Source organism: Aedes aegypti, chromosome 3 (assembly GCF_002204515.2).
Source record: "Aedes aegypti strain LVP_AGWG chromosome 3, AaegL5.0 Primary Assembly, whole genome shotgun sequence".
In the NCBI taxonomy this organism is placed as follows: domain Eukaryota; kingdom Metazoa; phylum Arthropoda; class Insecta; order Diptera; family Culicidae; genus Aedes; species Aedes aegypti.
The window spans coordinates 306224707-306246179 of NC_035109.1; the positions used below are offsets into that span (position 1 = coordinate 306224707).

Consider the following 21473-nt stretch of genomic DNA (forward strand, 5'->3'; position numbering starts at 1 on the left):
GTTTCGTCCGTCTCGTCTCAGAAACGGCAATTTGTGTTTTGGACGACACCGATCTTGTATAAGTGGTATCTGCTTGGGCAGTGACCAGTTATTAGACCGATGTATGTTCTGAGATCCCTTTTGTTGAGACCTATAAGTTTTTGTGTTTGTGTCGTGTTTATTGTTACGAACCTTTTGGAGTGATTCGCATTGGAAACTGTGTTCCAATTTGATTGAATTTGATTGAACAACCAGTTGTTCAATTCCGGGTTTAGTGCAGAGTTTGAAATGCCAAGGAATGGCTCTGGACCAATGAACATATTGGTTGATCCATTCCTTGCTAGCTGATCGGCAATTTCGTTACCCTCTAGACCCGTATGTCCTGGGATCCAATATAGTTTAACTCGATTGCGTTCAGCTAGGGATTTCAATGCAAGAATGCATTCCCACACAAGTTTTGAGTTGCAAGTGAAAGTCTTCAAGCGCTGCTTGACTATCAGAGACAATACAGATGGTGGCATGTCTGTAATTTCTTTTCAGACACAGCTGCGCACATTTCTTGATTGCATAGACTTCTGCTTGAAAAACTGTAGGCCACTGTCCAAGAGAGACAGAGATTTTGGTTTTCGGTCCGTATACTCCGGACCCTGTCAAATTATTCATTTTTGAACCATCTGTGTAGAATTTAATAGATCCTGATGAAATGGTGGGTCCACCTCCTTCCCATTCCTCACGAGAAGGAAAGACCACCGTGAATGGCGAGTCATAGTTTACCACTTTTTCTATCCAGTCACTAAATTTTTCAACAATAGGATTTATCGAAAATTCGTTTAATATACTGAGATGACCTGTTAAGTTCCCTGACAGTAAGACTGTTGATCGTTTTAGCCTAAGAGCACTTTTCTCGGCATCCAGCTTTATGAATTGATCCAGCTGGGGCAGATTGAGTATAGCATCAAGGGCAAACGAGGGGGTACTACGAACTGCACCGGTTATGGCAATACAGGCAGTACGTTGAATTTTGTTCAGCTTCTAGCCGTAGCTTCCTTTGTTTTAGGCCACCAAACAAGGGAAGCATAGGTTATTCTAGGCCGAACGATTGTTTTACAGATCCACATCATACTGGGTTTTAGACCCCATGTTTTACCACAGGTCTTTGAGCAAACCCAGAGTGAATAGAGACCTCTATTTATGATTGTTTGAAGATGGGTATTCCAATTTAGTTTTGCGTCAAGTGTGATGTCAAGATACTTGACCTCATTTGAGTAAACTAATTGTATTTGGTTCAAGAAAAGTGGGCGGAGTAGTACCTTTCATCGTTTTGTCGTTTTGTGAACGGTACAATTGCTGTTTTTGAAGGGTTTATTCCTAGTTTCTCTTTTTGACACCAGGAGAGTGTGTGATTGAGAGCAATTTGCATCCTTGATGAAATAACGCTGTCAAATTTGCCTCGTACAATAATGACTACGTCATCTGCGTATCCAACAACTTCAAAACCCCTTCTTTCTAAGCTATCTAGCAGTTCGTCCACCACTAATGACCACAATAAGGGAGAGAGGGGGAGTGCATCCCCTTGTAGCTATTACAGTAATGCGCGAATCACTCAGCTCAGATGACATCTGTCGATTTGCTAGCATAGCATGTACTCAGGTTGCAATGCATGGGTCGAAGTTTCTCCTCAACATTGCCGAACCTATAGACGAATAAGAAGTGTTATCGAACGCACCCTTAATATCAAGAAATGCTGTAAGAGCGATTTCTTTTGCATTAAAAGTTTTCTCGATCTTGTTCACTAGCGTGTGCAGTGCTGAGACCGTTGGTTTTCCGCTTTGATAAGCAAATTGGGATTTAGAAAGAGGCATAGTTTTCATAAATTTAGAATCTATATACTCGTATAATACCTTCTCCATGATTTTGAGCATTACCGAGTATAGGCTAATCGGTCGGAATGCTTTAGGGTTGGTTTTGTCCTTTTTTCCTGATTTTGGAATATAGACAACTCGAACTTGACGCCAATCGTTTGGAATGTGTCCTAGAACTAAACTTGCCTTAAAATCTCTACCATGTGTGGAATCAGTGTCTCTTCCTTTTTTTGGATAAGCGCTGGGAAGATTCCATCCATGCCAGCAGATTTGAATGGCTCGAAAGATCTCACTGCTCTAACAACCCTATCGCTAGTAAAAGCTTCTTTGGCAACCTTTATTGCGTCTCTTTTTGCTCCTGAGTCCCCTGATAGGAATCCGTGTGGAACTGAGACGTCAAGTCTGGCACCTTTAGCATTTAGACTCGTTTGTGGGATTGAATCAAGAAAGTGAACTCTTAGCATTTCACTCAGTGTTTCACAAGGTTCCACAGTGAGTGAACCGTCAGGAGTTTTCTAAATGTTTTCACACATGAGAACCCATGATTTCCGTTTTGCTCGTCTCATTTCTTTGTTATACTCTGTCAGAGCCTTTCGGTATAGACTCCAATCAGAAGTGCGTTTGGCTCGGTTAAATTCCTTCCGAGCAGTTTTTCTGAGATTATCAAGGTTGAAGTTCCACCATGGAACATCTCTGTTCGAACTAACCGTTTTGATCGGACAGCTCTCTTGATAAGCATTTAGAATTTTGTTTTTAATAGAATCCGAAACTGCTTCTAACTGTATAATAGTCTGAATATTCGGCTCTATTATATAGTCTTCAGAACGGAGAATAGCTGAGTAAGTTTCCGAATCAGTTTTCTTGGGATCTTTAAGGCTAAGTAGCCCGTCATTCATTTTGGCAACAATGATGATTTTTCGGCTCGCTTTTCAAAGTGATAAAACTCAGTCTTGATAGTTTATATTGGCTTGAAAAAGTATCACTGTACGCGCTAACATGCATAAAGTATGCTGATACTTTTTCAGCAGTGTCAGTGCAAAACCAACTGATTCTCTTTAATTCTAAATCGTGAGATGAATTAGCAACAATCATCAACGACGCGTACAAATTTCAATGACGGCCTACTTCGCCTTAAACGACTTTTGAATCATTAGACCCCCTTCCCACTCGAAGACTATATGTTTATGGTCTGACATAGATATTTCATTAGAAACATGCCAGGTTTTTATTTTATCCGAGATGGATTGACTGCATAAAGTCAGATCAAGGACTTCTTGTCGTAAGATGTTTTCAAATGTAGGCTTATCACCGACATTGCATATGTCAATATTTTTGGAGGAAAGAAACTGCAAAAAATGCTCACCTCTGATATTTGTGTTTGTACTTCCCCATACAAGGTGATGAGCATTGGCGTCACAACCGATAAAGAAGGAGATGTTGTGTTTTTGACTGTAAGAGACAATAGCAGCCATCTCTGGAGGAGGAATGTCTTCTGCGTCGCCAGGGAAAGCAGTAGGAACCTTCATCCTGACCGCCACGATGTCCATTTTGATGAATTCTGTAATTGGAAAACATTTAGTATCATTGCGTATTAGAATAGCTGCTCTGGGAGAGAGCTGGCTGTCATCATATACCAACCTACACGAGTTTAGTTGAATACCTTGTATTCGAGTTTTGTCGACCCATGGCTCTTGAATCAGTGCCACGGAAAGGTGTTCTTTTGTGAACCTCCTGCAGAGCACATCTGTTGCGCACTGAGCATGATGGAGATTCACTTGGAGGATTTTAATCATTGCTGAGGCGTTCCGCATTTTCCGGACGTTTGCCGTCCTTCTTTGGATGTTGCGGATCATCAACTTTTGATTTTGGGGGATGTCTTAGATTTTGGTTTTTGTCCTTTCCCTTACCTAGGCCTGCTGGTTTATCCCCTGTGGTTAATTTCACACTTTTGACATTTCCACTGCCCTTATTGGGAGCCATTGAGGTGACATCGCTTGGGCCAGGAAGTGAGGTCAAGCATGCATCTTTTCCATAAGAGGAAGACAAGCTAGCCTGTATGGTGGGAGTTGGTTGTGGGATGCTTCTAGAGGCCTCCTCAGATTTCTCTTGGGTCGGCTGTCCAGTTGGATTGTCATTGGAGTTTGGGGTTGTGCTCTTTACTTTCCTCAACTGTATTTCTCCAAAGCGGGAGTTGAGGATGAACTTGGATTGAAGGAGTTTTTCCATGGACGGTCCATCTACATTAAAGACCCACACCACATGCTTGTTGTTAGGAGTGAGCCGTTGCATGACACGCCAGTTGTTGGTTATCAGATCGTTTTGACTCTTGATGAGAGCTTTGATACGATCATCGGTGTATTGTGCGCTTTGAGGGAAGAAGGCTCGAATCAGTTCTGGACGTTGAATCTTATCCTCATCCATTGCAACCAACTCAACGCCTTCCAGGGGGTTTAATGCAGATGTTATCTCCTTTACCCATTCCGCAGTCTCCTGATCCTTACAAATAAGAACCATATGGCCAGGCTTATAGATAAGGTTAGAGAACTTGAGCTTCATTGTCGCGTTCCGTTGTTGTTCTACCCGAAGCAGCAGTGCCTCCTGGAGAACGTCTAGCTGAGTCGTTGAAAGTTGGGTCGTGGGGAAGTCTTATTCCGACTCTCCTGCGACTGGTCATCTCACCGTAGCTTAGACTAGTCTGTTTTTTAGCTTCTGGTTGGGGTTTGTTGATCGTCGAGGCTGTTGAGCTGTTGGTTTCCTGTTGCCCAACGCGCTTTCTTGGATTCAGGTGTTGTTTCATCCGTTTCTGTTTATGTTCTTCTTCAGCATTTGTGGACTTGTCAAGGTCCTGCCGAGTGCGTTTCGAAGGAGTTGACACCATAGCCTCACCCCCTGTGATTCTGGATAGGGCCTCAGGGCGGCTTAAGCCACTTAGCTGCTTCCCGATATTACTCGATTTCACATTGCATGTCAAATGAGTATGCTTCCGGTTGTATCGTTCTCTCCCGCTGAAGTTAGCGACTCAATCGATCGAACAAACATTGCTAGAAATAGCATCACAGAAAGGTAAAAGAGAAATGGTAGAAAGAATGTAGTGAAACCTCATGTCAAAAATTAAAGTTGTTAGTATTATATTCCAATGAAACAGTTTTCCTTGATGAATATTGGGTCTTCTTGAAGCGCGCTTGAAAAATTGAAAAGTGATAATGTTCTGAACTAAACTATTTGGGTCGCATATGGCTTTTTTAATCTATTATATAATCGGTGGGTACACAATTCGATTGTCATCATTTATGTTCTATGGCCTGTTGCTCGTTAGAAAGAAGACCACCCGTGTGGTAGCCACTGTCATTTTAGCGGTTAGCTGTTTCCACTGACCAATGCTCATGGCGAGCTCTTGTATGATGTTGTAACGTGCGCCGTTGACCGTTGTTTAAAATCTCTGCATATAATTCCCGCTCATGCTATCTGTGCTTCATGTTTCACTCTTTCTAATCTTTTGACGGAGACCAACTCGTGTCGAAGTCGAACGCCGCGGCTCAACATCGAGCGGCTATGGGACCAAGAATGTGCGCAGCAGTTGGAAGTGGCCTTACCAATGGACGAGTAGCTTGGCACCACCACTCTTGTAGATGGCTGGAGGCACATGAGATCTATCATAGGTACCACCGCAACAGCAGCACAAGGCTCCTCTGTCAGTAAACTTTTTGAAAAGGTTATTTTGAACATGATGGTCCACACCAATAAAAATTCATTTTTTGTCAATGAACAGCTCGGATTCCCCCATGGACATTCGATCATTTATCAAATTTTACATGTAACAAATTTGATTTGTTCCAGCAAATCTGAAGACTATTCTGCTGGTCTATTTCACTTACTGCCCAAATATTTATCTACGCCGTTCGTCCAATTTCTAAAGCGCGTTGCTTTTCGGATATATAAAGCTTCCATTTCAGCCATGGTTGCACTTATCAGTTCTAGTGGTAGGCGCACAGAACAATCAAGTTCACGGTTTGATTCCCGATCAGGTCTAGAATTTTTTTTCGATTTCCTAGGGTTTTTGGCACATCAAAGCTCTATTAGTTATTGTTGAAGCGCACTTAGAATACTAAACTAAGAAGTCGGCTATGTTCTAGTTAGAAGGTAACACCAAAGAGAATAAGAAACTCTAAATGAATATTGGCTTCTAGTAAAATATCCATATTTTGAATGTCATTCGAATCCTTCTATTAACTATTCGTCACATATGCCCGAAAGCTTTTCCCAGAGATCGCAAATCCTTTTTGACAGAATCCTTTCACTGCTATTGTTACTCGGGATTAATGGTGGTTTTGACAAAATCCTACCTGACCCTACATTGTCATGCGATATCGGGACCAATTTCACACTCCTTCATCCCTAGAAATGATTCGATAAACCACACAAATTCTCATCCGGCACATCATTCGCTACAGAACCACATCTCATCGTTTCGGGTTCCCAGAAGCTATAGGTAGGGTCGGTGTATCTTTAGTAGACAGTCCCCTATAGTCGCACTAGTGACGTCTACGACCTTTTTGTTATAAATTGTAAAATAATCTTTCGCATGGAAGTCAGAAGCTAATTATCTAAGTAGGTACAATTCACAGCTCAAAGTGTTCTAAAAATTGATCGACATAAATAGTTTCGATTAAAATTAAAGCTTCCAAGAAAAATTACTTTTTATTCAGCAATACAAAGGAAGAATTAAAGGTTTTTTTACATCTAAGACAAAAAGCATTAAGATGACGTAGAAATAATGCTGCTGGTTTTGTTTTCCGATTTTATATGAATATTTATTCTTTTCAGTGCGTCTATTGGTACACCGACCCTATAGGTGTACCCAAATAAATATTCCCAGAACTGAAACCCGTTTGGATTCGCACTCGGAAAGAGTGAAAGCCCCGGTGAAAATGTTTCGGCTAATCCAAAATGCAAAATCAACACTCTCTCGGAACAAAGGCTCCGGTCAGGATCGGGTTCGGGTCATTCGACAACATCGCCGGCAGGTGAGGTTAAGCACGGCTTAAGCGATCCCTCCTGCTCCGGTATGGATATGGAGGTACATTAGGTTTCAATTTTTTTTCTGCCTCCGTTTCGGCTGCGTGTGTCCATATGGCCGAAAGGATTAATGAAGTGTATTGTTATTTCTGTAGCAGATTGGTTTTAACCCTAAGGCGAGTGACGACGAAGTAGGGGTATGTGATACGACATTTTTTCTGGTCGATGCGAAACGAAATACCGTTTTGTCTCAAATTCTGAGCACTCCGAATTTTTACAAGTAGGTTATCAGATGCATCGAAAAGAATCATAAGAGTTCTCAATAAGTTCCAGTGGAATCCCAGGGCCTTCCAGGGGCTTCAAGAGGTTTCTAGATATTCTCAAAATCTCCTTCTCATTGAAGAATCTATGACAAAAGGTCAAAAGTTGAAGAGTCGAAAGGACTTAAGGTCGAAATTCAAATGATGAGCGACAAAGGTCGAACGTCTTTCTTCAATTTTTTATCTTTCGGCGTTTTGCCTTTCTGCCTTTTGTCCATAAACACCACAGCATTTGATGGAATCATTCGAAATATCGCATACCTTCACGACGACGAGAGCAGAATACGCCGTGAGTCGGTCGAAAAACGAGCTAAACCAGCGAAAAATGGACTTCGTTGTACGGATTGCAGCCCGGCACAAAAGCGAACGAAAGGGCTAAAAGGGGGATCAGATAAAATTATTCTGGTCAAATCACAACGAAGCATTTAAGGGCAGGTGCGATTTTCGGTGCATTCGTTTTAGTTTGGATATTTTTTGCAGCAGTGCGCCAGCAGCGGTTGAATTTCGATACATTTGAGATTCATGGGTGCTTGAAATTTACTTTTTTTTTTCGTGAAATGCAAGCTGAGTCGGTCATGCAAGAACTGTTTAAGGTTGTGGAGTTTAATATTCCAACATTTTTCTTTTACGGGCCGATCATCATTCATGCACGCATTATCTTAAGCCCTCATTTGAATAGCAAGCCCGACAGCTATCAGATGGGGCAGATGCGTTCAGTAATCCAATATGTTTGGAGCGATAATTTATGGGCCAGTGGTTTTTGCATGATAAAATTCAAATTTTGCAAGTTTGAGATGCAGTTGGCTACAATATAGTTAGGAGGATTTTGATTGCCATAGCATGCAAACCTTCCTTATATCTTCAATATATGAACTGCAGTATCGGACAAACGAAATGCACCAAAGCTGTTTTCTCAAACTAAATGTTCTACTCAAGATAGCTTTATCTCCACCGTTTCTAAACCAAATCTTCAGAAATTTTTCTGTGACGAACTAGAAAATATCTCAATGATAACTATTGTATAAGTTGTGTTAAAGTTTTGGGTTCAAATGTTATCCTATCCAACCTATCGAATTTTGACAAAAAATATGCACCAAAAATCTCCAGATTTTTGGAGACGGCGAAACCAATCAATCGTAGGTCGTTGCCGTTCGTGAACTGGTAGGCGCTTACCAATCGTCAGTCTGCACTCCTTATCCTGGCCAACCTGAGCGTTTAAATCTCCTTTGATGATCTTAATGTCGTGGTCTGGGCGCGTAGAATGAATTTTTATCATCATCAGTGCTTCCGGAGTGTAGGCTGTGCACGTTCCGCCTTCAAGAATTCTTCTTGGAAAACTGCCAGCGATTTCTCCAACAATCCCGCAAGGATTTCTTCCAAGAAGCCACTTAAGGATTCCTACAGCAATTCACATAAAGATTTTTTTATCAATGTGTCAGGGATTCTCCTGAAGAAGTTCTACCAAGTATAAATTATTTTCAGTCATATAGTATTTTCTTCAACAATTACATATTGTTTTCATTAAAACATCCTAGATGGGGCGGCAGGGAGTTGGAATTTTGTTTTCTTGGTTCTGCCATGGAATACCATGATAACCTTTGGAAAAATTGGTGATTATTTAAGGAAGTGTTTGAATGGCTAAGAATACCATTTAAATGGTAGTAGGTCATTTGGGATAAAGTCGTTTTGCATGATGAGTCTGAAACTAAGAATTTCTTAAGATGGCTTCATGCCAAACGACCTTACTATGATTCGCTAGCAGAAAAAACGCGCAGAAAATGTGATCGTTTAGCCTACAATTAATACAATAATTTTCATTCCAAATGATTGATTCTAGATTTGACCGGCGTTAAGTCAGAAGAAACTAAGCACAAAATCTGGGAAAATTAGATTATTCTTTCATTAGATGCGAAATTACCTTACCTCCATTTCACTTTCATCAGATTTGATGAACGCTGTAAATTGCGAGAGATACGTAATAAATTTACTTTGGATGATCAATAAAAATCTATAAAAGTGTGCAGTCAGAGTGGACCAAGTGCCTATTACCATAACAGCGAAAATGATCAGCGCGCTGAGGAATGCGAGGAAATGAAACCATTTCAAGAGATTTATCAGCTTTCAAAAAATCAAATATTTCGATCGGTAATCTCATAGTAATAATAATACATGGAAAATTAATTCGATCCCATTGCAGCAGTGTTGCCAATTTTGATCGTCAATAAGTGCAATGGCGGAAGCAACTTTTTAAACGAATCGATTATTGTTCCGCTGGCTTAGAATGGCACTTGGAGTTTTCAGTTTCGTCTCCAGAGTTTCGTTGGAGAGTTATGGTTCGCGGTCATGTTCCTTGCAACCGATTTTGGTCAAGGCACCAAATTTGTTTTATCTAACATACGGAATGAAATGGGTAGGTAAAATATAATTTAGTTGCGAGCACTTGCTTGCGATTTATTTCAAACAACTTTAATTTTTCCCTATTTATAACTATTTATATATCTTCCACAGGTTTGCAGATTCTTAACTACAGAATAGTTAAATAACAAACTGCCAGACACAATAACTGATCTAGCGAGTAGCAGAAGAACAAAGGCAATCAACTACTTTGACGGGCGATGAATGTTTTTGTGACACTGGTCAAAATTTGTAGGGTTCGACTAGATTAGTCGAAACTCATGATGATCGCGAAAGGTAGAATTATCAATTATCAGTGTTTCCATTTTTTATGATTGTTTCTTTGTGCTTTGAGAGATCTTCTGAAAATATCGCATTTTCAGGAAATACGCTGGCCGAGAACCAGAGAACGCGAATTCCGAGCGGTGGACCCCATCGCCAACACTTCATTTAAGTAACACATCTACTACAGCGGTAGTGACAGAGCAGAACGTTGAGTTGGCTTCATAGTGATTGGGAAACAGATGAAGCGAATTATTTGGTGGAAGCGACCGAAGCGACCGAATCTGTGTGTTGAGAATTAAGGGCAAGTTCTTCAAATACAGTCGAAGCTTGTTATAACGACATCGAAAGGAACCGTCGTAATAGAGAAATGTCACTTTAGAGAATAGTTATAACACTAAAATATTTTTCAAGGGACCGAAAAATGTCGCTATAGAGAGCTTTTGTCGCTTCAAAAGTTGTCGTTATAACGAGCTTCGACTGTACAGCCTGATCAGCCTTTATGCGCCAACGAACGATAAGCCCGATGACATGAAGGATGAGTTCTATAAGAGCCTGGATAAGGTCTACGGAGAGTGCCCAAAAAAAGACGTGAAGATAGTCATCGGCGACGCAAATGCGCAGATCGGGTAAGAAGATTTCTTCCGACCCGTCATTGAGACGGAAAGCCTTCATTCCGTTACCAATGATAATGGCCTGCGATTAGATCCCGAAGAGACCACGTGCTGATTGATGGACGACATTTCTCAGATGTCATGGATGTCAGGACCTGGGGGGGGAGAAACCGATACGAAATTTCTGTACGTCACAGTGAGCTTAGATTCTGCTGTCACGAACTGTCACTGTGAGCCCAGATCTTAAATACTGACCTGATAATAGCGCGTAATTGATCAAACAATATTTTTGGTTTTCATCAAAGGTGACAAAAATCAAATGAAAATCAATTCGAAAGTATTCAAAAGTAATCTCACGATAAAACCTTTCATTATGATTGAATACAAAGTATTGAAATACGCATCTTTTTACATTTTCGAATAAAAATTAATATTGAATGCATAGAATACTGTGGACCTTTTTCCATGTAAGTCCGGCAAGATCGAAGGTACTCAATAAAAGAAAACTAGCGATTTTCATCAAGTCTGCCTTGATTGTCGTTGGCAAACCGGAAAGATAACAGTTTGAAAAAACTTTGTTTAAAATTTCGTGTGTAGTATCTGTGCCTCCCTCCCCTGTCAGGACCTTCCAAGGCCCTAATATCGACTCGGATCATTATCTCGTAGTAGCTAAAATTCGAGCGCGGTTATCCAGCGTCACGAGTTCCACAACAAATAGAATGCTGCGCTTCAAAATACAACGCATGTCGACTGATGGGGTAGCTGCACAGTACCGTCAGCAACTAGACGAGCAGTTGGGAAGAATCAACGTTGCTGGAGATGTCGACAGCCTGTGGAACCCTATCTACGAAGCTGTGACAACAACGGCGCGGGAAGTGGTTGGCACTGGTCAACGACGAAGACGAAACGACTGGTTCGATGAAGAGTGCCAGAGAGTGACAGACATGAAGAATAACGCCAGAAGCTGTATGCTTGTGGCCGGTACCCGACAGAACAGAGAGCGGTACAGGGCAGCGATAGCCGAAGAAAAGCGAACCCACCGCAAAAAGAAAAGGCAGCACGAAGAAAGTGTGGTAGCTGACGCTCAAGAAAGCTTGAACCGGAATGATATGCGGAGATTCTATGCAATGGTCAATGGTGCGCGGCACAATACCGTACCAGTGCCCGCCATGTGCAATGATCGAGAAGGGAATTTTCTGACCGATGGAACGGCAATGACTGCCAGGTGGATGAAGCACTTTCAGTAATTGTTGAACGGTGAAAATGGAAATGTAGCGACGAACAGGATGAACTTAGATGATGACGATCAAGCTGTGGACCCACCGACCATAGGAGAGGTTTACAAAGCTATCAGCAAGCTGAAGAACTGTAAGGCTGCTGGGAAGGACGAGATCCCGGTCGAACTTCTCAAGCACGGAAGTGAGTAGCTTTACCAGTAAATCCACCGAGTGCTTTTGAAGGTATGGGAGGACGAAGAGTTGCCCTTCGGTTGGTTGGATGGCCTCATCCACCCTATCTACAAGAAAGAGCACAGCCTGGAGTTTTCCAATTACAGAGGAATCCCTGCTGAATTCGGCGTTTAAAATTATGTCGCGCATCCTGTTCAACAGACTGAGACCGCTTGAAGAGTCATTCGTCGGCGAATACCAAGCTGGTTTTCGTGAGGGCCGTTCGACAACGGACCAGATGTTTAGCTTGCAAATGATCCTAGACAAATTCCGGGAGTATAACTTGCAGACTTACCATCTGTTTATTGAAGTTGGGTAGCTTGCAAATGATCCTAGACAAATTCCGGGAGTATAACTTGCAGACTCACCATCTGTTTATTGATTTCAAGGCGGCTTACGACTCAGTGAAAAGAAATGAGCTGTAACTGATAATGTCTGAACATGGTTTTCCGACGAATCTAATTAGGCTGATAGGTGCTACGCTGGATGGTTCGAAATCAAGTGTTCGGATCGCAGACGAGGTGTCAACCTCGTTCGTGACGTTAGACGGGTTGAAGCAGGGAGATGCACTTTCGAGTTTAATGTTCAAAATTGCACTCAAAGGTGTCATTAGGAGATCTGGCATGCAGAGAAATGGCACTATTATCACAAGCTCGCACCTGCTCCTTGGCTTTGTGGACGTCGGACGATATAGACCTGATTGGAATCGATCGTAGGTCAGTGGAAGAGGCCTTCGTGTGTCTTAAGAGGAAGGCAGCGGGGATAGGCACGGCCATTAATTCTACCAAAAAGAGAGTACATGGTTGCAGGTAGCTATAGCGTCAGGCATGATGGTGTAGGTGGTGAGGTAGTGTTTGATGGGGATGTGTTTGAAGTTGTTGAAGAATTTGTTTACCTTGGAACACTTGTGACATGTGACAACGACGTTTCCCGCGAAGTGAAAAGACGTGTTGCGGCTGCGAATAGGGCCTTTTACGGACTACGTAACCAGCTTAGGTCCCGCAGCTTGCAAACAGAAACAAAATTCGCCCTGTATAATACATTGATTCTTCCGGTGGCTTTCAACAGCATAGTTTCCCAAACTGTGGGTCGAGAAAAAAAATCCAATTTCAGGATGGAGTATAGTACAAGATACACATCACGGCGTGTATATGGGGAAGGTTTATCACAAAAAAAGGCATCGCCAAATCTTCCGTCATTCAAAAATATAGGGTTTTAGTAGAGTTTGCAATCCCGGGAACATTTCCCGGGAAATGAGATTTCCTGGGATTCCCGTTTCCCGGGAAATGATTTTCTATTTCCTGGGTTTTCCGTATTTCCCGGGTTTTCCGTATTTCCCGGGTAGTTCTATTAAAAAAAAGATTGACCATCTGTTTTCAAACAAAAACCTTCGCACAATTCACTTGTCATATCATTCTAACCAGGGACCTTCATTAGCCGAGTGGTTAGAGTCCGCGGTTACAAAGCAAAGTCATACTGAAGGTGTTTGGGTCATCATACTCATCGTACCTGCCACAAGATATACGAATGCGAAAATTGCTACTTTGGCAAAGAAAGCTCTTATTTAATAACTGTAGAAATGCTCATCGAACACTTAGCCGAAAAGCAGGCTTTGTTCCAATGGGGATGTAATGCCAAGAAGAAGAAGATCATTATAAGCAATAAGTTCACTAGATAACTAGTTGTAATTCGATTTTTGTTTGTTGTTTTCAGAAAAGTGGTTGATGAATTGTATATCCCGGGATCCCGGGATGTCCCGGGAAATTGCAATTTTATTTCCCGTTTCCCGGGAAGTCGAATCCCGGGAAAATTGCAAACTTTAGATTTAAGCTTTTATTTGACGTGTTCCCCAAAAAAAATAACCGAGGGATCCTGAACATTTTTTTTATTTTAAATTTTGGTTCCTTAGAATATTTTTAAATATGATCAAAGTAAAAAACAGTTTTGTTTCTCTTTAGCTTGATGAAAGCTTCAATTTGAAGTTTATATAATAAAGTTATACAACTACAAGTTTAAATAAAGTTAAATTAGGTCTTATTTTATAAACGATGAAACTGTCATATGTGATTTTCAGTATTTAATGAACCATAGGACATTTATTGGAGTTGATGTGCTGAAGGTTCGACAGTTGGACACTTATTCATACTGGAAAAGTATATCTTTCCGAGCATATAACTGTTTCTTTACATGGTTAGGTTTACTTTCTTCTTATTCTTCTGTCTGCCATTGCACCTCTGCTTGGATAGAGCATGCTTCTCAGCTTCGAGTTTGTTATCACTACTTGATAGTTACTTTGCCAATCAATTATCAATTCATTTGTAAATTGTGTGTAAGAATTAATCAAGTTTTTGATAGTACGGTCTATGAATGCGATCGTCATGTTCATCTTTTGCTGGAATGAGTTATCTGCGCTGAAAGCCAGATATCTATCGACGATCGCATTCATAGACCGCGTGATAAAACTCACAGATGCTTCAAAAAGTTCCAAAACAATGGTGTTAGTAGAAAAGGTTACGCAAAAATTACTATCCATAAAAAGTAGAACCGATCAACACTACCACAACCAGCGAAAACAAGCCAAAAGGAATGAAACGAAACATGAATCAACGCCCTACATCCCAAGCTGTAGCGAAAAATTTAAAAAAAATCCTCAATAAACATAACATTGAGATATTCGGAACAAGTGATAATCTGAGGACCTTCAGGCATAGCACATTTGTAGTAGATCGAAATTTATCATCAACTGAGCGGTTCCATTTGAATTCGAATGTCGGTTTACTTTTGTATTTTTTGATTTGGCTGAAATTTGGCATATGCTTTCTTTATACCCAAAAATGCCTATTTGCATCATCGGTTCGCCATTTTTACCCTAGCGTTACTTTTGAGAAGGGCCTATGAAAAAAAGCCTTAACAATTTTCAAAAAAATAAAACTCAGAAACTATTTGTCTGATCGGTTTGGTGTCTTCCGCAATGTTTTAGGTTATTGTTGGAACTATCTGGAAAAAATATAAACAGTAAAAAAAATTTGTAATTTTTTTTTATTTCGAAAATAAAGCTTAAAAATCCATTTTCACAAAAATCGTTTCCTTGATTACCTTTTTTGTTGAAAATTTTGCGTACTTTCATAAAATCGGGTCGAAAAGCATTCAAAAAGCTTTTTTAGACCATATTGAAAAATCAACCTTTTTTTAAAAAAATCATAACTTTTTTGTGCATGATTTCTCCATCTTGACCCACTGTGCAAAAGACTTCATTTTTTGTCTACTTTAACATATAAAAAAATAAAAAAAAATCAAAAATACGATTTTTGAGAAAATTTATTTTTAAGTTTTGTTTTCGATATATAAAAAATTACAACATTTTTTTTACAGTGTATATTTTTTTCCAGATAGTCCCAACAATAACCTAAAACTTTGCGAAAGACTCCAAACTGATCGGACAAACCGTTTCTAAGTTATATTATAATGACCGATAATTGAAAATTATATCATAATTTTGTATTGAAATCGCTGTATCTTTAAAACGATAAAAGTTAGCCTGATTTTACCGTATACCTTTTTTGTTGTTAATTTTGCGTACTTTCATAAAATCGAGTTTAAAAATATTTAAAAAGTTTATTATGACCATTTTCAAAAATTCACCTTTTTTAAAAAAATCATAACTTCTTTGTCCATGATTTCCTCATCTTGACCCACTGTGCAAAAAACTTTATTTTTTGTCTACTTTAACATATAAAAAAATAAAAAAAAAAAAAATCAAAAATACGATTTTTGAGAAAATTGATTTTTAAACTTTATTTTCGGTATATAAAAAATTACAACATTTTTTTTACAGTGTATATTTTTTTTTCCAGATAGTCCCAACAATAACCTAAAACTTTGCGGAAGGCACCAAACTGATCGGACAAACCGTTTCTAAGTTATAATTTTTTGAAAATTATTAAGGATTTTTTTCTTAGGCCCTTCTCAAAAGTAAGGCTAGAGTAAAAATGGCGAGCCGATGATGCAAATAGGCATTTTTGGGCATAAAGAAAGCATGTGCAAAATTTCATCCATATCAAAAATTATAAAAATGAAATTTGGGAAAAAAAAGTCGACATTTTCTGTGGAACTTTATGGTCTGTAGCTATGTAGAAATTTGAGAAATAATTATTTTTCTCCTTCTAATATTTTGGAATATTCTGAAGATTGGGTTGATAAATTTGCATCTAAAATTTGTCCGAATTTTGTTCCTTAAGCTATTAATTTTAAAAATCATCAAAAATATAATTATTTTCCTGAACTTAGTGAAAAAAAAGAAAAGGCTCAAAATGGCAAATTTGCACATTTTTTCCCCATAACTCAAAAACGAAAAAAAAAAAAAATATTTTTGAGAAGATTATTTCATTAGCTTTAATTGCTGAAATTTTTGAAATGTACCGTTTTGACTCATATTCCGAACACTTGAGACCAACAGTGACTTCAAATGCATCTGATTGGCATAAATTAGCTGACATTTGTGAAAATTTCAATTGATTCGCTAAGTTTAACTGTTAGTTGTTGGGTGTGACAATAAAACTGTTTATTTTGGCTTACTTAGTATTGTTTTTACGTTAAAGTATGGATAACCATTTTGATTCAAATGCCGAACACTGTGTTCATTCTGTCTCATATTCCGAACACCTTGATTCAAATTCCGAACAGCACGAATAAATCGTATTCAAATGAATAATTTCGCAAATAGATTTATCTGAGCTAGTTCTACTGGTCTCAAACTAGAGAATCATCACTACTCCAGAGGTATAAAATAGATTGGAAGACGTTAAAATTGAATTGCAATTGACTGCCATTTCCTTGTAATTTGATGACATATTTCAGCGAAACATTTCAACCACATCGCCATTCAAAAACCGAGTGTTCGGAATATGAGTCTGTTCGGAATTTGAGACAAAACGGTACATTTCAAAAATTTCAGCAATTAAAGCTAATGAAATAATCTTCTCAAAAATATTTTTCTGAAAATTTTCCACAAGTTGGAGCAAAGTTTTTCCGGCTTTTCTTTACGAATTTTCTCAACGGTAGAAATTTTTTTGGAAAAGTTTTTCCAGTTAATATTTTTTTTTTATTTCTGAGAAAATTTGCTTTCATTTTCATAAAAAAACTTTGTTTCTATGATGCTTCGTTCTTGAGTTATGATTTTTCAAAGTAAGTAGTGTCAGGGGAATACAAAAAATTTCCAACTGAGTTTTCTGGGAAAATAGGCGACCCTGAATTTTTCTCAATTTATTTTATTCATATATTGATGAGCCCTGCCTGTGGAAAAGGTTTCATAAAAATCTGAGACCCTTCGGCCCACTTTGTACGGAAATAAAAAAAAGGAACTGAACTGGCTAAATATGGGTACAAATGTATAACTTTTCTTTTAACATTCTACTGTCGGTTCTTCAAGTTTCCAAATGTTAATAAATAAGCAATGATTAGAATTTTCAATACCATTGGTTGTGCGACTTTTCGCCGAGTGTCAATTCACCGAATGTCGATTCTGCAAACGTCAATCACTCGAATGCAAATCCCTTTTCCTAGAATGGCCCATTTCTGGTCATCTGATATTCACCGTTCTTTATTTGGTTGGCGGTTCTTTCAAGTTTCACCGATCTCGGCATTTTTGGCAATATGTGTGTAGTCGAAAATGATCAAATATCTTCCTCTTATTTTTCATTCTAGTTTCTTATTCTGGCACTGAATTCGGGGTGCAGACATTCAGAGATATGAAATTCGGGAAAAATAGCACAATCAAGAAAATTCAAGGTAAAAGTAGATCAATTGAGGTGCAGTATCTCGGAATCCAAAGATGGACGTCACAATGGCGAATTGTGTCCCTACTCTCGATTACCGAGGCACCAAACTAATACTTGATTTTTCAACTTTCCTCAAATCATAAAGCTAAAATGAGAATTACACTGTTGTTCGTCGCTTCCCTCGCAAGATTAGTTTGTTTTCTATATTTTGATACAATATTAAAATTGAATTCTTAACTGTTCTAAGTTAATAGAGTAAGAAAACCATCATAACTCCAAAGATTTTGAAACGCTGAGATGTTTCATTTACTGAAATGCAACGTACCTCATTTGCTAGGCGATTTTCTCTAATTTATAATGACCTTGTTATTATTTGGCATCAAATATGTATGATGAAAATATTGTTTTCGTTCTCTCTATCCTTGCCTGTAATGTTTCGTTTTGTATCCTTAGTTTAAAGACATAGTTTTCCTATCTATTAGGCGATTCTTTTCTAATTAAATCACAAATAAATTACACGTTCAAACAAATTTGTAATATTCGTTCATGGTTTAGTGAAACTAATCAGAAAGATATAGCTGACATTGGTAAAATTGAATACCGCCGATTCAAAATTATTTCTGGTTGGCAAATTTGACGACTCTCCGGAGCTAGAGTACTTACACACTCGGCAAGCTATAAACAAATGCAAAAATGGTCGGTTGTCATAGGCTCTCAGCTCAGCTGAGAAGCAGGCTTTGTCCCAGTTGAGTCGTATCGCTGACAAGAAAAGAAGAGCAACATATTTGGTCCATAGCAGTTTGGAGATATCTTTTGAAGAAGTGTTTATGGAAACCGAGGGAATCGAGAATGTCCATGGTAAGCGTGACAAAAATTGTGCAACAATAAAAGAGAATAAAAATTGTGTACAAATGTACCGATAAAGGTCGTCGAAAATGGAAGATTTGGTTTTCCGGGTGAGGGTACATTCCGGTAAGTGGTCTTCCAGTAAATTGCATTACGGGTAATGGTATTCCGGGTATTAGTATGGAATCATCTATAGTTTTTAAATCAATGGGTTTCACAAAAAATCAAAAGATTTAAAAATTTAAGTTATTTATAGTTTGCCACAGAAAAAGATTAAAATCAGTTGAGAAAAGACGAACTATCTTAACCTGACCAATTTGCATGGGAAAATAGGTTTGGTTCATTTTTTAAGACCTATACTTTAATTGTTTATAGTTTTATTGAAATAACCTGTTTCAACTTATCATTTTCGTTTATAGTCATCAAAAGGAACGTCTTTAGAAACACTTTGAAGAATTACTAGCACTCAAGTAACCCATAAAAGTGCTTCTATAAGTGTGACGAATTAATTACAGGCAACCGGTGTTGTATAATTTCCTTTTTTTATACGCCCATTATTCTCATCACGTCACAACTGTACTTTTTCAACATAATAATTGACGACATGTGTTTCGGAGCACAAAACCACTTATCTTTCAATTTCATAAGTTTCTTACTGTCAATTCGATTTGAAAACTAGGTGTAAAATGGCTACGTTTCCCATAGCTCGTAAACGTTTTAATTACCAGTGGTTGCCCAAGATGTTTGAAATACGCAGCTTGTTGACACATAGAGCGAACAATTGCTTTTGGCTGTTAGATTTGTTGCTGCTTATTGCAGGTAGGTGTCGCATAAGTTCTGAATTTCAACAAATTAAGTGTCATTTGTCAATTGTATTTATTTTTCTATGGCACAGGAATCCGAAGTGAACTGACATCCCACTGGCCCGCAGAGTGCCTAATTCGTTACTTTGCCAACTGTTTGTTCATTTGTCAGTATATTGCTGGAATTCTGCGTTTGATTCACGCACTGGATCACGAGGAAGATGGTTCTTTTCTAATTGTTTGCGAAATACTCATAGTGATATCGCTCAGCTTTGCATGCATGAAAGTGTTTGCGATAAACTGTCTCAGAGGATCGCTCCATACATTGAGAAATTTCATCATTGGTACCCGCGTTAACTCCGGCGATGAGAGTTTCGACGAATTTCAACAACTCAAGTTCTTTCGATCAGCACGTTTTATGATGCTAATCGTTTTTGGCCTAATAGCCAGCGATACGGTACTGTTTATGATTCCTAACCGGTACGCGGATGTGATCCTAGGATTGCCACCTCAACTCTACATGATTGGAAAACCTGCATCGTCTGTCGTGAATTTCTTACTTGTTACTTTTTCGGCCCTCGGATTCTTTCCGAAATATCTTAGTAATGTGACTTACATTGGAATACTGCTCATCGGAATGCATTCAAAGCTTACTAGTTTGGTCCACCGATACCGGCTCATGCTGAATCATCCTGTTTCAAGTCCTAATCAATATTTTGAGTGGATGAGCTGCGAAGTCGAAATGGTTTCGATTCAACAATTGGAATATTGGAAGTATTTCTTCGAACATTTCCATTTGAAGTTAAAATAAAACATATATTCATTTTTCCAGCCATCTACGCATCTTGAAGAATATAATCGGAAAAACATTTTTCTTTGTGCATTACTTTGCAATTTTCAGCATTGGAACGAGTGGCTACGCAATCCACAATGTGGGTTTTAATACACTTTCAGCAATTTCTCTGGCTAGTACTCTGATTTTCTTGCTGGAATACTACTTGTTGTGTCTTTGGATCGACAAACTTCAGGACGTGGTAAGATGATAAATTTATATGTTTGACCCTTATATCTTTATTATCTTGAACAGGCCGACTCATTAGGAAGCACAATAAGCGAATTGTGCACCAAGATGCCCTACAGCCGGGAGTACCATTCGAAGTATTTTGGACTGAGGGCATCTCTGATGATAACGTGGATCAACACTCAGCATGCATTTTCGATGGACTGTATGGGACTGTTTAAGATATCTACATCTTCTTTCACCAGTTTGATAGACACTGCCTACACGATGCTGATGTTTCTGACCAATGTTTGCAAAACTGAGCAATGAACATCTGAGTGTTGAACAGCAATAGCTGAAAATGCACTTTGGACATTTATTTCACAATTGAATAAACCATAAAATCACATCAATTTGCACTGTACACAAGATGTATATCAGTAAGATTGTGTAATGTATTTAAATAATACTTCTGGTCGTTCAAGCTTCACTTCAAGCTCACATTTCTGCGCCGGGTAGCCCATTAACCTTAACATCGTATGGTTGAAAGGATACCAGTGAACATTTGATTTTTGTAGTAAAAAGTGTAATAAAATTGTTAATAAAGAATTGAATGATTTTTTGTTAAGATTAGCGCCATGAACACATAAGTATAAGAATTTTTCGTTTAGAGATGAATTTTCAAACAGTTAAATGGAAGTTGGAAAAACATTTAGAAACTGAAAACCAGACAAGAGTACTTACACACTCGGCAAGCTATAAACAAATGCAGATTTCAGTACATAGTAAATTTTCGAACAGTTTGGTGGAATACTAATGAGTAATTGAAAAACTATATTTTCTACTGTGCCGTACCATTTAATTTCACATAAGTTATCTTCTTTCAATCACATGACACATCTGAAGCAAATAATCCCACTCAGTGAAACTGATGTTAGAAATTATCATGACAATATTTTTGAAAGTCGACGCAAACAATATTTAAGAATGATTAGTAGACGAAATACCTCATTAAAATATTTACGGTATTATATTTGATTGAAGTTCGTTTGATAAAGCGATAGATGAGATTGATTTGGTAATCGATTTTAAAAATTTAACATGTTTTAGCTTTGGAGTCTACAAAAATAGT

General features: G+C 38.6%; 1 protein-coding gene across 1 annotated transcript; it reads left to right on the forward strand.

Annotated features, from left to right (window-relative positions):
* The first annotated feature begins 19198 nt into the window (after positions 1-19198).
* LOC23687403 lies at positions 19199-20684 on the forward strand. Its single transcript, XM_011495468.2, has 4 exons — positions 19199-19357; positions 19434-20115; positions 20174-20375; positions 20429-20684. The coding sequence occupies exons 1-4, from the start codon at positions 19225-19227 to the stop codon at positions 20669-20671; spliced, it is 1260 nt and encodes a 419-aa protein (XP_011493770.2). The 5' UTR covers positions 19199-19224; the 3' UTR covers positions 20672-20684.
* The last annotated feature ends 789 nt before the right edge of the window (positions 20685-21473 follow it).

Excerpts from the sequence above, each read along its gene's own strand:
- LOC23687403 (XM_011495468.2), top strand. The coding sequence starts at position 19,225 with ATGGCTACGTTTCCCATAGCTCGTAAACGTTTTAATTACCAGTGGTTG. Across the intron at positions 20,116-20,173 it reads CAACAATTGGAATATTGGAA|CCATCTACGCATCTTGAAGA; the intron begins GTATTTCTTCGA and ends TCATTTTTCCAG. Across the intron at positions 20,376-20,428 it reads TCGACAAACTTCAGGACGTG|GCCGACTCATTAGGAAGCAC; the intron begins GTAAGATGATAA and ends TATCTTGAACAG.